Raw genomic sequence first — 13,481 nt, forward strand, 5'->3', positions numbered from 1 at the left:
GGCTTTACCCCTTAGATGACTATGTAAGTTTGAAAAGCTAAAGCTCTAAACCATTCTTAGAAACAATGATCAGTACTTATATATAAACTAAAAAAAATGTTAAGTATATTGTATATATGTATTTACATGCAATATATTGTATATGTGCAGTCAAATTGTAACAATCTACCTAATAAAACTGAAAAATGAACATAAATAAAATAAACAAAAAAGTATTGGTAAAATAAACAATGATACATCCACCCAATGAAGTACTATTTAGCTATAAAAAAGAAGGAAGATTCCTATATTCTGATTTGGAAAGGTGTCCAAACTGTTAATGGAAAACAGCAAGGTGTGTAACAATGCATTTGGTCTGGTACCTTTTGAGTAAGAAAGGGAAGAATGTATACTTGAATGTGCTTGTATTTACACAGCAGAAATGGTCAAACTTCTGTAAAGGACCAGATAGTAAATACTTCCGGCTTTGTGGGCCACATAATCTCTTTTTGTAGCCCAAAAGTGGCCACAGATGAAAGGGTATGTTCCAATGGAACCTTACTTAGAAAATAAAGGCAGCCAGCTTGCAGGCTGTAGCTTGCTGACAACAGACATAAATGAACACTATAAGGATCATTAGGAAACTAAAAATAAATTAGAGCAAACAGCAGAGATGAGATAAAAATAGAGAAACTGGGCTTCAATATTAAAAACTTTTGCATTAAAGCACAGTATCAAGAAAGTTAAAAGCAGCGGGGAGGGTACAGCTCCAAGTGCTAGAGCGCATGCTTAGCATGCTCGAGGTCCTGGATTCAATCCCCAGTACCTCCTCTAAAAACAAATGGGCCTAATTACCTCCCTCCACCCCAAAAAAGGAAAGTTAAAAGATAAACCACAGAAAGGGAGAAAATATTTGCAAATCATATATCTGAGAAGGGATTTCTCTCCAAATTATATAAACAATTCTTACAGCTCAATAACAAGATAACAACCTAACTAGAAAACAATAGACAAAGGACTTGAACAGACATTTCTCCCAAGAAGATATACAAATGGCCAACCAACACATGAAAAGACATTGAACATTCTTAGTCATTAGGGAAATGCAAATCAAAACCACAAAGAGATACTACTTCAAACCCACTAGGATAGCTGTAATTTTTTCAAAAGGCAGAAAATAACAAGTGTTGGTGATGATGTGGTGAAATTGGAATACTCATATATTGCTGATATGAATGTTAAGTGGTGCAGCTGCTTTAGTAAAGTTGTTTGGAAAGCAGTTCTTTAAATGGTTAAATAAAAAGTGTATGCACCCAAGTGTCCATCAATGAATGAATGGATAAACAAACTGTAGTCTATCCATACAGCAGAATATTTTTCAGCCATAAAAAAGGAAATTCTGATACATGCTACAACATGGATGAACCTTGAGGACATTATGCTAAATGAAGAGTCACACACACACACACACACACACACACACACACACACATACTGTATGATTCCACTTACATAAGGTAGCTAGAGTCGTCCATCTCAGACAGAAAGTAGAATGGTGGTTATCAGAAGCTCAGGGGAGGGCAGGGTGGGGAGTTGTTGTTTAATGGGTACAGAGTTTCAGTTTTATAAGATGAAAAGTTCTGGAGATTGGCTACACAATAATATGAATGAATTTAAGATTACTGAACTGTACACTTAGAAATGGTTAGATGGTAAATTTTATGGTGTGTTTTTTATCACAATAGAAATTTTTAAAGGAACGTTAGAGTTGCCAGGACCAAGCTTCACCCAGCAGTGGGCAGGCCCCGGCTCCTCCTGCCAGGAACCCTGCATAAGCCTCTAGTCCACCCTCACCCACCAGGGGCAGATACTAGAAATAAGAAAACAACTATCCCAAAGCCTGTGGAAGGAGTCCACAAACACATAGAAAGACAGACGGTATGAGATGGCAAAGGACTATCTCCCAGGCCAAGGCACAAGATAAAATCCCAGAAGAAGAAATAAGTGATGAGGAGACAGGCAATTTATCTGAGAAAGAGCTTCAAGTAATGATGGCGAAGATGTTCAGAGAACTCCAGAGGAGTATAGATGCACAGAGTGAAGTCTTTAGCAAAGAGTTGGAAAATATAAAGAATACCCAAACAGAGTTGAAGAATAAAATCACTGAAATGAATAACACACTAGAAGGAACCAAAAATAGACTACATGAGGCAGAAGAATGGATCAGTGAGCTAGAAGACAGATCAGTGGAAATCACTATGGCAGAACAGAAAACAGAAAAGAGAATAAATAGGAATGAGGATAGTTTAAGAGAACTCTGGGAAAACATGAAGCGCTCTAATATTCACATTATAGAGGTCCCAGGAAGAGAAGAGAGAGAGAAAGGATCTCTCCAAAAATTTTCTCAGATCATCACTGAAAACTCTCCCAACTTGGGAAAGGAAACAGTCTCTCAAGTCCTGGAAGCGCAGAGAGTACCACACAAAATCAACCCAAAGAGGAACACACCAAGGCACGTAGTTATCAAACTGACAACAATTAAGGATAAGGAGAAAATATTAAAATCAGCAAGAGAAAAGCAACAAATAACATACAAGGGAACTCCCATAAGGTTATCAGCTGAGTTTTCAGCAGAAACTCTACAGGCCAGAAAGGGTAGCACGACATATTTAAAGTGATGAAAGGGGATAGCTTACAACCAAGAACACTCTTTCCAGCAAGGCTCTCGTTCAGACCTGATGGAGAAATCAAAAGCTTCACAGGTAAACAAAAGCTAAACGATTTCAGCACCACCAAACCAGCTTTACAAGTAATGTTAAAGGACCTTCTCTAGCCATCAAACCAAAAGAAAAGAGAACAAAAGGAAGAAAGAGGAAAACAAGACCTACAAAAGTTCGGGGGTTTTAGTGGTTCCTTATAAACTTTGGAATTGTTTGTTCTAGCTCTGTGAGGAATGTCGTGAGTATTTTGATGGCGGTTGCATTGGATCTGTGGATTGCTTTGGGTAGTGTGGCCATTTTGATAGTGTTGATTCTTCCAATCCAAGAGCATGAGAAATCTTTCCATTTCTTTGTGTCATTTCAGTTTTCAGAGTATGGGTAACCTCCTTGGTTAAGTTTATTTCTAGGTATTTTGTTGTTTTTGATGTAATGGAAATGTTTCTGCCGGTTATAAAATTCTGCTTTTTGAAGTGCAAAAAAATAAAGTGAGTGAAGGGCCGCAAATGGCAAAGTATCCTTCTTTCTTATGGTGAGCTGTATTCCATTACATATATGTGTGCTGCATCTCCATTATCTGTTCAACTATTGATGTAAACTTAGGATGCTCCCATATCTTGGCAATTATAAATAATGTTGCTGTTAACAGCAGGGTGTATGTATCTTTCTGAGTTAACTCTTATTTTGTGGTTGGCTTTATTCCTTTGATAACTATGTAAATTTAAAAAGCTAAAGCTCTAAACGTTCTTAGAAACAATGAACAGTACATATATGTAAATTAAAAAATATATGTGGAGTGAAAAAAAATGAGCTATCAAGCCATGAAAGACATGGAAGAAACTTAGAAGACATATTACTAAATGAAAGAAGCCAGTCTGAAAAGGCTACAAACTGTACGATTCCAACCAAATGACATCCTGGAAAAGGCAAAGCTCTAGAAACAATCAAAAGATCATGGTATCCAGGGGTTTGGGGAGAGGGAGGGAAGGAGGAATGAACAGATGCAGCGTGAGGGATTTTTAAGGCGATGAAATTATTCTGTAGGATACCATAGTGGTGGCTACATGTCATTGTACATTTGTCAAAACCCATAGAACGTACAACATCAAGAGTGAACCCTAAGGTAAACTATGGACTTTGGTTGATAATAATGTGTCCATGTTGGTTCATCAATTGCACCAAATATGCCACACTGATGAGGGATGTTGAGGGAAGGGGAGCATATATGTGTGGGCGGGGATGGCTATGTGGGAACTCCGTATTTTTCTGCTCAACTCTGCTCTAAACATGAAACTACTCTAAAAAAAAATAAAGTCTATTAAAAAAAAAAACATTAGAGTTACCATATGACCCAGAAACCCCACTGCTAGGCAGGTATTCAAGAGAAATGCTAACATATGTCCACACAAAAGTTGAAGAATTACTCACAACAGCCAAAACTGGAAACAAACCCAATGCCCATCAATTGAAGAATGGAAAAATACAGTACAGTGTCATCTATACAACAGAGCATTATTCAGTAGCAAAAAAAGTAACATAGTACTGATATATGCTACAACATGGATGAATCTTGAAATTTTAAGTGAAAGAAGACAGTCACCGAAAACCACTATCACATGATTCTGTTTATACGAATAAACAAATCTATGGAGGCAGATAATCTTCACCCTTGGCCAGGCTGGAAAACAGAAGCAATCACATTCCAAGGTGCTGCTGGCATTCACTTTTTTGATCCAGGTGCTGGGTTACACAGTGTGTACCATTTGTGAAAATTCATAGAGCAGTACACTTAAAACTGTACCCTTTTCTATATATATGCTGTACCTCAATCAAAAGAAAAAAAAATAAAGAGCTTATCAAAGCAGGGTTTTGTGCTTTTTCCTCACCTCCATTCTTCAGCACAGGACCAGGAATGAAGTTAGAATGGAATCTCCAACCTCAAAACTTGGGGATTTTTTGTTGTTGTTTGTTTACCAATTGCAGGAATAGAAGGTGACTCTACTACATGATTGTCCAAAGGATTTGAGCCCCTAGTCTTTATTATTTCACAAACCACATTTCCTTCCATACTGAGGTTCTGGTGTGTTCACTGCTGGGAGCAAGAGGAAGACAAACACATGGGGGAACTGACATCTGAGCACTTACTAAATTCAGGGCACTGTGCTTCAATCTCTACCTAGAGATTTTTTAAATGAGGCTCAGAGATGTTACATAAGTTATCCAAGGTCACACAGCCAATAAATGACAGGGCAAAAATTAAAACCTGAGCCGTAAAACCAATGTCCTTTCTCTTCTGCCACTCATATTACCAGAGGCAGTGGGTCACAACAATGGAACACAGGGTGGTACAGTTTCATCATGGATCTGTTTTGTCAGTTTGGAAGGCAGAAAGACAATTTGCCTAAAGGACAACCTGCATTTCGTGTACTTTCCTGAATGGTGAGATGAAAAGGAGGCAGCCATGGTCCTGCCAAGTAGATTCAAAGTGCCTGGAGGACTCATCCTGGGGCAAGACCCATCTCCTAGATGCTTGAGGCAAGGTGTCAGGCTTGGTTTGTCCAAAGTCCCCTGTGTCAAATCTAAGTTGAAATGAATCACAGCCCTCAATGTAAAAGCTAAAACTATAAAGCTTTTAGAATAACACACAGATGAGTATCTGCAAAACCACAAGCTGGAAGTAGGCAAAGATTTCTTATAGAGGACACAGAAGGCCACCTTAATAGGAAAAGATTCTAAATTAGATTTAATCAAGATTAAAATTTTCTGCTCATCAAATGCACAAGCAGATGAATAAGCAAGCCACAGTCAGGGAGCAATTGTTCAGAAAATATACTTCTGACAAAGCACTTGAATCTGGAATAAAGAACATCTTCTAATTCAATAATAAGACAAGTCAATTGAACAGTCTCCTCAGCAAGTGGTGTTGGGAAACCTGGACAGCAGCATATAAATCAATGAAGTTAGGACACTCCCTCACACTGTACACAAAAATACACTCAAAATGGCTTAAAGACTTAAATATAAGACAAGACATGATAAACCTCCTAGAAGAAAACGTAGGCAAAACATTCTCTGACATGAATCTCAGGAATGTTCTCCTAGGGCAGTCTACCCAGGCAACAGAAATAAAGGCAAAAATAAACAAATGGGACCTAATTAAACTTATAAGCTTTTGCACAGCAAAGGAAACCATATGCAAAACAAAACGACCTACAAAATGGGAGAAAATATTTGCAAATGATGTGACTGACAAAGGCTTAATTTCCAGAATATATAAACAGCTCATACAACTCAATAACAACAACAAAAAAACAATTCTAAAATGGGTAGAAGACCTGAACAAGAAATTCTCCACTGAAGACACACAAATAGTCAATAGGCACATGAAAAAGTGCTCAATATCACTAATTATCAGAGAAATGCAAATCAAAACTACAATGAGATACCACCTCACACCAGTCAGAATGGCCATCATTCAAAAGTCCACAAATGACAAATGCTGGAGAGGGTGTGGAGAAAAGGGAACCTTCCTACACTGCTGGTGGGAATGCAGTTTGGTGCAGCCATTATGGAAAACAGTATGGAGATTCCTCAAAAAACTAAAAATAGACTTACCATATGATCCAGCAATCCCACTCATGGGTACATATCTAGAAGGAACTCTAATTCAAAAAGACACCTGTACCCCAATATTCATAGTAGCATTATTTACAATAGCCAAGACATGGAAGCAACCTAAATGTCCATCAACAGATGACTGGATAAAGAAGTTGTGATATATTTATACAATGGAATACTACTCAGCCATAAAAATAATAAAAGAATGCCATTTGCAGCAACACGGATGGACCTAGAGATTGTCATTCTAAGTGAAGTAAGCCAGAAAGAGAAAAAAAATACCATATGATATCATTCATATGTGGAAAAAGAAAAAAAAAAAAGGACACTATGAACTCATCTACAAAACAAACAGACTGGCAGACATAGTGAACAATCTTATGTTTACTGGGGAAAGGGGGTGGGAAGGGATAAATTTGAGAGTTTGAGATTTACAAATGTTAGCCACTATATATAGAAACTTTAAAAAATGTTCTTCTGTATAGCACAATGAACTATGTTCAATATCTTGTAATAACCTTTAATGAAAAAGAATATGAAAGTGAATATATGTATATGCATGACTGGGACACTGTGCTGTACACCAGAAATTGATACATTGTAAATGACTGTACTTCAATTTAAAAAAAATTATGTACAAGAACAAATGTAGCCCTTCAAAAAAAACAAGGAATTATTTCATTCTTTTTTATGGCCAAATAGTATTCTATTGTATAAACATACCACAACTTCTTTATCCAGTCATCTGTTGATGGACATTTAGGTTGCTTCCATGTCTTGGCTACTGTAAATAGCATAGCAGCTTTATTTGTAATAGCCCCAAACTGGGAATAACCAAAATGTCCTTCAACAGGAGAATGGCTAAACCAACAATGGTATTTTCATGCAATGCAGTAGTACTTGGCATTAAAAAGGAACAAACTCCTGATAACATACAACAATATGGATGAATCTCAAAAAAGCCACACTGAGCAAAGGAAGCCAGACACTGAAAAACACACACTGAGTCCACCTACGAAACTCTAGAAAAAGCAAATCTAACCTAAAGTGACAGCATATGTCATTGCCTGGGGCCAGGAATGGGAGTGGAAAGGGTAATGAACCAAAGGGGACATTAGGGAACTTTCTGGGCAGATGGAAACTATATCATGATAGGGTTTGGTCATTTCTCAGTTGTACAACTAAGATGTGTACATTTCAATGTACATACATTTTACATTAAAATGTTTAAAAGTATTACTTAAATATGAGATGAGGAGTGGGTAGAGGTCAAGAAGAAATAAAAATGGCAGAATGTTAGTAACTGTTGAAGCTGGGTAGTGGACATGTTTGAAATTTTCCATAAAAAAAAGTCGAAGAGGAGAAAAAAATCATCTACATCTAATGCTCCTGCTTTTCCCTTGCAGCTCCGTGTCCAAATCTGCCTGGCCCCTGGGCTGCCATCCCGCAGACCCCAATTCCTGAGTGACCTCTATTCCCTGCCAAGGTCCACCACCCAGCTCCTTCCTGCTCTACAACGCTCCACCAACAACCAAACCCAATAACCGCCAGGCATCTTTGCCAAGCACTGTCACACCCAGGAGCTCAAGATCTGTGCAAGGCACTAGGAGGCGAAGTTTTTCAGCTTCTTTTGCAGGAGTTCAGTCCTCTCCCAACTATACTATTCGACTGGGGTTTCAATAGCCCCTATCTCAAAGCCTGATACTCAGAACACTTTAAAAAATAGTTTATGGCTCGTATCCCAAAAGTATGTCTGTAAGGTGACTGCTGGGAACCAAAAATACATTTTCCCCTGTAACAAATTATAGCCAATAATGCAGCAGGCCAGTCCACAAATATCTATCTACCCACTGCATGCACACAAGGCTCAAACAGCAACTATACTATTATGTATAAAACAAACTACAAGGATTTATTGTACCACATGGGGAATATAGCCAATATTTTCTAATCACTATAAACGGAGTATAACCTTTAAAAGTTGTGAATCATTATATTGTACACCCGAAACATGTAATACTGTACATCAACTATACTTCAATTTAAAAAATGCTACAGGTGTAACGCTTCTCTCATCAGCCAGTTCATGTGATTAAGAGTTGAGGAAAGTTCCAGGCTCAGTGCTGAATCAGTAGCATTAACAACAGTTCAAAAGGAAGGAGGCTCAGGGAAGGGCCCCCATGGGCAAGCCAGCAGCCAAGTCCAGCAGAGGACAGCTGAGGTCCGGCCGGGGGCTCGTGTGGTCTGGTCCCTGGGAGTATGGTCAGCATTGCCTGGGCCTGACCAAGCCAGCAAGGAGGGAGGGAGAGAGGAAGAAGGATTCTGACTTACAACCCCAACTTTAATCTCCTACTGCACTTACTCAAAATAAAATCTCATGTCTATTTTAGAAAATAAACATTACAGAAAATGTGGAAGAACAGTAAGAGCGAGTATTCACAGCACACAATTCAAACCACTGTTTCCATTCCAGTGTGCCTGATGTCAGTTCTTCTAGTCTCTTCTACTGGATATGTACCACCTGGGTGAAAGGTTCAGGCCGAGAAATGTGTCATTACGATGTATCTTACTTTTTTAATAAAATCACAGTCGCATTCTATCTACACCTGGCCATCATTTTCAACATGCTTTCTAGAGGAAACCACTCGAATTTCCTTTTGAGGGTACCCAACAAGTTTTGCTTCATCTCAATAGGAGAAACCAAGGGTCACCTGTATCCACTGAGAGTTATTCTAAAAAGGAGCTGGATAGATATTCCTAGGAATCAGAGTAGCAAAGGAAACTGCATCTGGTTCCCTGCTATTGAAGAGTTCGCTGTCTGGTAGAAGATCAATTATTCAATCAATAATTATTTAATCACAATTGTTTTACTTGCTAGGAAAGAAAACTGCAGTGTGTATAAAAGCTGACAGAGAGTGAGGAGGAGTCCATGGAGGCTTCCTTAAAGACCTGAGATGTGAAGGCTGAATAGGTTTTGGGCAGAGGAGGACTGCCAGGTGGCAGACGGTGCCAGGATGTGGTGGCTTCTAAGCAGATGATATGGACTAGAATGTACCAAGATTGGCCCAACACTGAAAGACCAAAGCTGTTGCCAGTAACCTAGACAAGTGAAGCCAACACTTGGACCAAGATGGTGGAAGGGGCAAGTAGGAAGAAGTGAACCATTTGGAAGAAATAGACTGGATTTGGCAATGAGGGAGGGGATGGAGTCAAGACTGACTCCTAGGTTTCTGACTTGAACTGCTAAGTTGATGATTTCACTCACCAATGTTTACTTATATTATTGCCCTTATATTCTGGTGGAAATAGATTGGGCCAGTCTCCTGACCATGTGTAAATGGCACACAAAATGTGCGTTCTACAACCATCATAACCATGTGTCCCATAAGACTGTCTTCCTTTGAACTTTATGCATTTTCCAGAATAGTGAGGACAGAGTATGCACCAAACTATAAGAAGTCTTAAGACGTCTTTAAGGGTCTTTCTTGAGCAGGAGCAATGTGGATTAGTCTATTAAAGTTAGTCGAGAGACACATCCAGGCATTTCCAGCAGAATGCACAGCAAGCTAATTTAGTCAGGATAAGCTAGGCTATGCAGCCACAACAAACTCCCCAAATTTCAGGGTCTTCACTGCCATCTTGAATACACAACTTTCAAGTTTGCTGTGACAGAGGCAAAGAGAGGTGGAGGCGGTGTACCACCTACCCTTCTCAGTTGCTTTCAAAGTGACACTTGTGGATGCTGCTCACATTTCATTGGGCAGCACTGGTCATAAGAACCCAAGCCAAGTGCAAGGGAGATTGGGAAATGTGGAGGAATATATGGAAGCCTAGTGGGCACTCTCTATGCCACACGACGCATCAAGCTAGTGAAGAATCTATGAATAACATCATGGATGGTGCCTGTGGCAGTTTCCTTTCACAACAGTATCCAATTGTTGCCTCCTTACTTAGGTTGAATTCCTCCCTGCGGTTCCTCTGCAGCCCATCAAATCACCCAGGCACTGGTGATGTATAATCTCTGATTTAGGCCCACAAAGGAGCACATCAAATTCTACAAGGAGATGGAAAACAATCCAACCTTGTATAACACAGCCTCGACTTGTTATTACAACAGGAGATAGATAGGAAGTGCTTAAATTTCACATCCGTGATCCCCTCAAAACATACTTGAAACAATTCAGTAGACCCCCCCAACAACCATTTTTCTAAAGCAGCATCATCCGATGGGACCTTCTGCAATGAGGGAAAATGCTCCCTTTACTCTGCCTGCTGAGCTCTTGAAATGTAACAAGTGCAAATAAGGAACTGACTTTATTATATTTTAATTAATTTAAATGTAAACCGTCACCTGTGGCTAGTGGCTATCAATTGAATAGTGTGGTTTTAGAACTTTTTACAAAGAAGCCCAAGTGACAGATTTGTATCTTTTTGGTGGAGATACCAAAAATCTGTGAGTGGTAGAGATTAGGAAGCCAGGAGAGATGGAGGGTCATCTGTGTAAACTCAGTAACCTACTTATTGGAGCTGTGCATATCCTTTGTCAAAACTGTGAAAAGAACTTATTTACGATGATGTACTGGGAAATGATTTATTCAAGACCAGGCTAAGATCAACCAAAGGAGGTACATATTGCAGCTAAAAATTCTAGGCAATCCGGACCCAGAGCAAGAAAAGGTGATGTGCCCACTGAATAGCTTTGGAATGGAAAGCCCAAGATTTCTGCTTAAATGAACCTTCACGCTCAGCCAGAAGGAAGCTGTCCTGGTAGTACACGAAGCTCGCTCTCTGGCTCTCCGGCTCTCACCATCTCTCTCCCCACATCTCTCTCTCTCTCTCACACACACACACACCACCCCAGAGAAACACAGCCATTGCACATCAGTTTTTCAGAGTTGGCAGCAACAGGCAGGAGGCTACAGTTGTGCCTGATGGCAAAGGGGAGATTTAACCATTCAGAGAAGAGTTTGTCCAAACTCCATTTTCAGAGGAGAATAAACAGAAGTTGAGAAAGCTGAGTGGTTCCGGGTGAAGTGGCCTCCTGAACAACTTTTCTAAAAAGATGTTCTGCTGAAAAGTATATCCTGAGTGGTCAGAAATGTCAGGTGAGTGTTTTCAAAGGGCGCAGCTGCCACTTGTTTGAACAAGCCGGATACCCCGCCCCCTTCCAGCTGAGGAGGATTTGCTCCGCAGCCAACAGATCCCTGCGAAGAATGGATGGTAATAAACGAACTTACTACTTCAGCACGTGTAGCCGGCACCTTAAAGAAGCTCCCCATTAACCTTCTCCCGAGCTTTTAGATTTAGGGCAGGTGTCTTACTCCCTTTTGACCAGCGGAGAAAACAAGGCACAAGGACTGCCAGGTAATTACCATCTCACATACAATGCTTGTGAATGTCACCCAAGGACCAGAGGCTTGTCATACAGATTCCAAAGGTTCAGTAAGGAAAACAGCCAAGCAACAATCGTTGCACACTTGTAAGAACTCTTGCCATCCAAAAGTATCAATTTAAGGCTGGGTTCTTAGGGTACCTTTATTACAGTCAGCTTAGTGTCCCATTCTGGCAACGGAGATCCTGAAGCCCGAATGCTTGCGCATTATAGGATAAAATACATCCGTCACACTGGTGGTAGAGCACAACCCCACTGTCAACGTCTGTTGGGAGCAGAACACTGGGGGCATTTCTAAGAGGCCCGCCCCAAATGTAACACACCTGATTCTCATTCTTGGCTGCAAAATGGAATCACCAGGGGAGCATTAAGAAGTCCTGAAGCCTGATTTTGATGTCACCGGTCTGAGACAGTCTGGGCATCAGTTTTAAAAGCTCCCCCAGGTGATTCTAATGTGTAGCCAGGATTGGGACCCACTGCTGTAAGGAACGCCAGGAATAGTAAAGTAAAACTTGGATAACCGGTGGGGAGGGGGTTCAGCCTCGTCTGTTTCTCGGATCATCTGATGTTAAAGGGAACTGAAGAATAAAGAAATCTAAATGCCAGAGACCTCTATTCTTCTTATCTGTAAAAGGGTACAAGGCTACCTACTCTCCTCTCCCCAAAAGGTAGGGCGGTCCTGTCGAAAAAGTCAGGGGGTGCAGGATGGGGAGGAGCTGGTGCCATGGCTTGTGTGAAGATAAGGAAAGCAGGCAGGAGTGGGGTGGGGGCGAAGGGGGCTCCGGCCTCACCTGCGTCACAGACGTCGAGCACGGCCGTCTCCCCGAAGTCGAGCTCCCCGAAGGGCACGGAGGTGAGGTGGGCGCCCTCGGCCTCGCAGGCCCGTAGCAGGCACTGCCGCGCCCCCGCCTCAGGACCGCCGGCCCGGCGCCCTGGGGGCTCTCGCTGCGCACATACACTGCCCGCAGCGGCCGCCGCGGCCCGCTCCCCCGCCCCCGCCTCCCGCGCCCTCCGCCGGCCTCGCGGGCCCCGCTGCGCCCTCGCCCCACCCCACCCCCACGGCGGCAGCAAGCACTGTGGAGACTCAGCCACCGCTCCGGGCGCCCCAGCCGGCGGAGCCCCGCTGCCGCTGTCCATGTGGCCGCCCTGCGCGCCCTTCCTTGTCCCACCTCCGCGCGAGTGGCTGGCGGCTGCGAACCGCAGGGGGCCAAAAGCAGCCCGGGCACCCGCTCCTGGGGCGTGAGAAGGGAGCTGGGGGCCCCAGCGCCCGCCGGTGGCCCCGCTCCAGGCAGGTGATGGCGGGGGTCCTGGGCTGCACACGGAAGCACCAGCCCCGCAGCCTCCGAGCGCCCTTTGAAGGCCCGCGCGCGCGAGAGGCGGGGGCTCCGGAGGCCTGGGCGAGCGGAGGGCGTGGGGAGGGCTGGGAAGGGCGGCGGGGCAGGAGCCCGCAGAGCGCCCCCTGCCGCCCCCCTTGGGCAGCTCCCAAAGAAGGGCGGATTCCTCAATTTGAGGATTTTGTTGTTGCTGCCCTCCCTCCCACTTGAACAACGTTAGGAGCCTCAATTTCCTTTTTCCTCAAAACAATTTAAGGCTTTTCAAGCAGGGTAAAAGCTCTTTCAAAGCGGTGGTTGGATGTAAATTTTCAATTCCCAACTAATTACAGGCGTAGTTTTAACCCAGAATCGAGATGAGAAGATGCTTACTTAAAACATCACTGATTTTGTTCTCTTTGCCCCCATTTGCCAAGAGCATGGCCCTCCTGAGCCCATGTCCTG

The 13,481-nt window shown here is 42.3% G+C and overlaps 1 protein-coding gene across 1 annotated transcript in view; it reads right to left on the bottom strand.

Moving 5' to 3' along the window:
* MAP3K15 (mitogen-activated protein kinase kinase kinase 15) overlaps positions 1-13,088 on the bottom strand; it is a 118,898-nt gene extending 105,810 nt beyond the window's left edge. The window contains 4 exon segments of the mRNA XM_032475658.1: positions 12,358-12,632; positions 12,635-12,697; positions 12,700-12,763; positions 12,766-13,088. Coding sequence (XP_032331549.1) covers positions 12,358-12,632; positions 12,635-12,697; positions 12,700-12,763; positions 12,766-12,843 — 480 coding nt within the window. The 5' untranslated portion in view covers positions 12,844-13,088.
* Positions 13,089-13,481: the final 393 nt, after the last annotated feature.

This window comes from Camelus ferus, chromosome X, assembly GCF_009834535.1.
Source record: "Camelus ferus isolate YT-003-E chromosome X, BCGSAC_Cfer_1.0, whole genome shotgun sequence".
Classification (NCBI taxonomy): Eukaryota; Metazoa; Chordata; class Mammalia; order Artiodactyla; family Camelidae; genus Camelus; species Camelus ferus.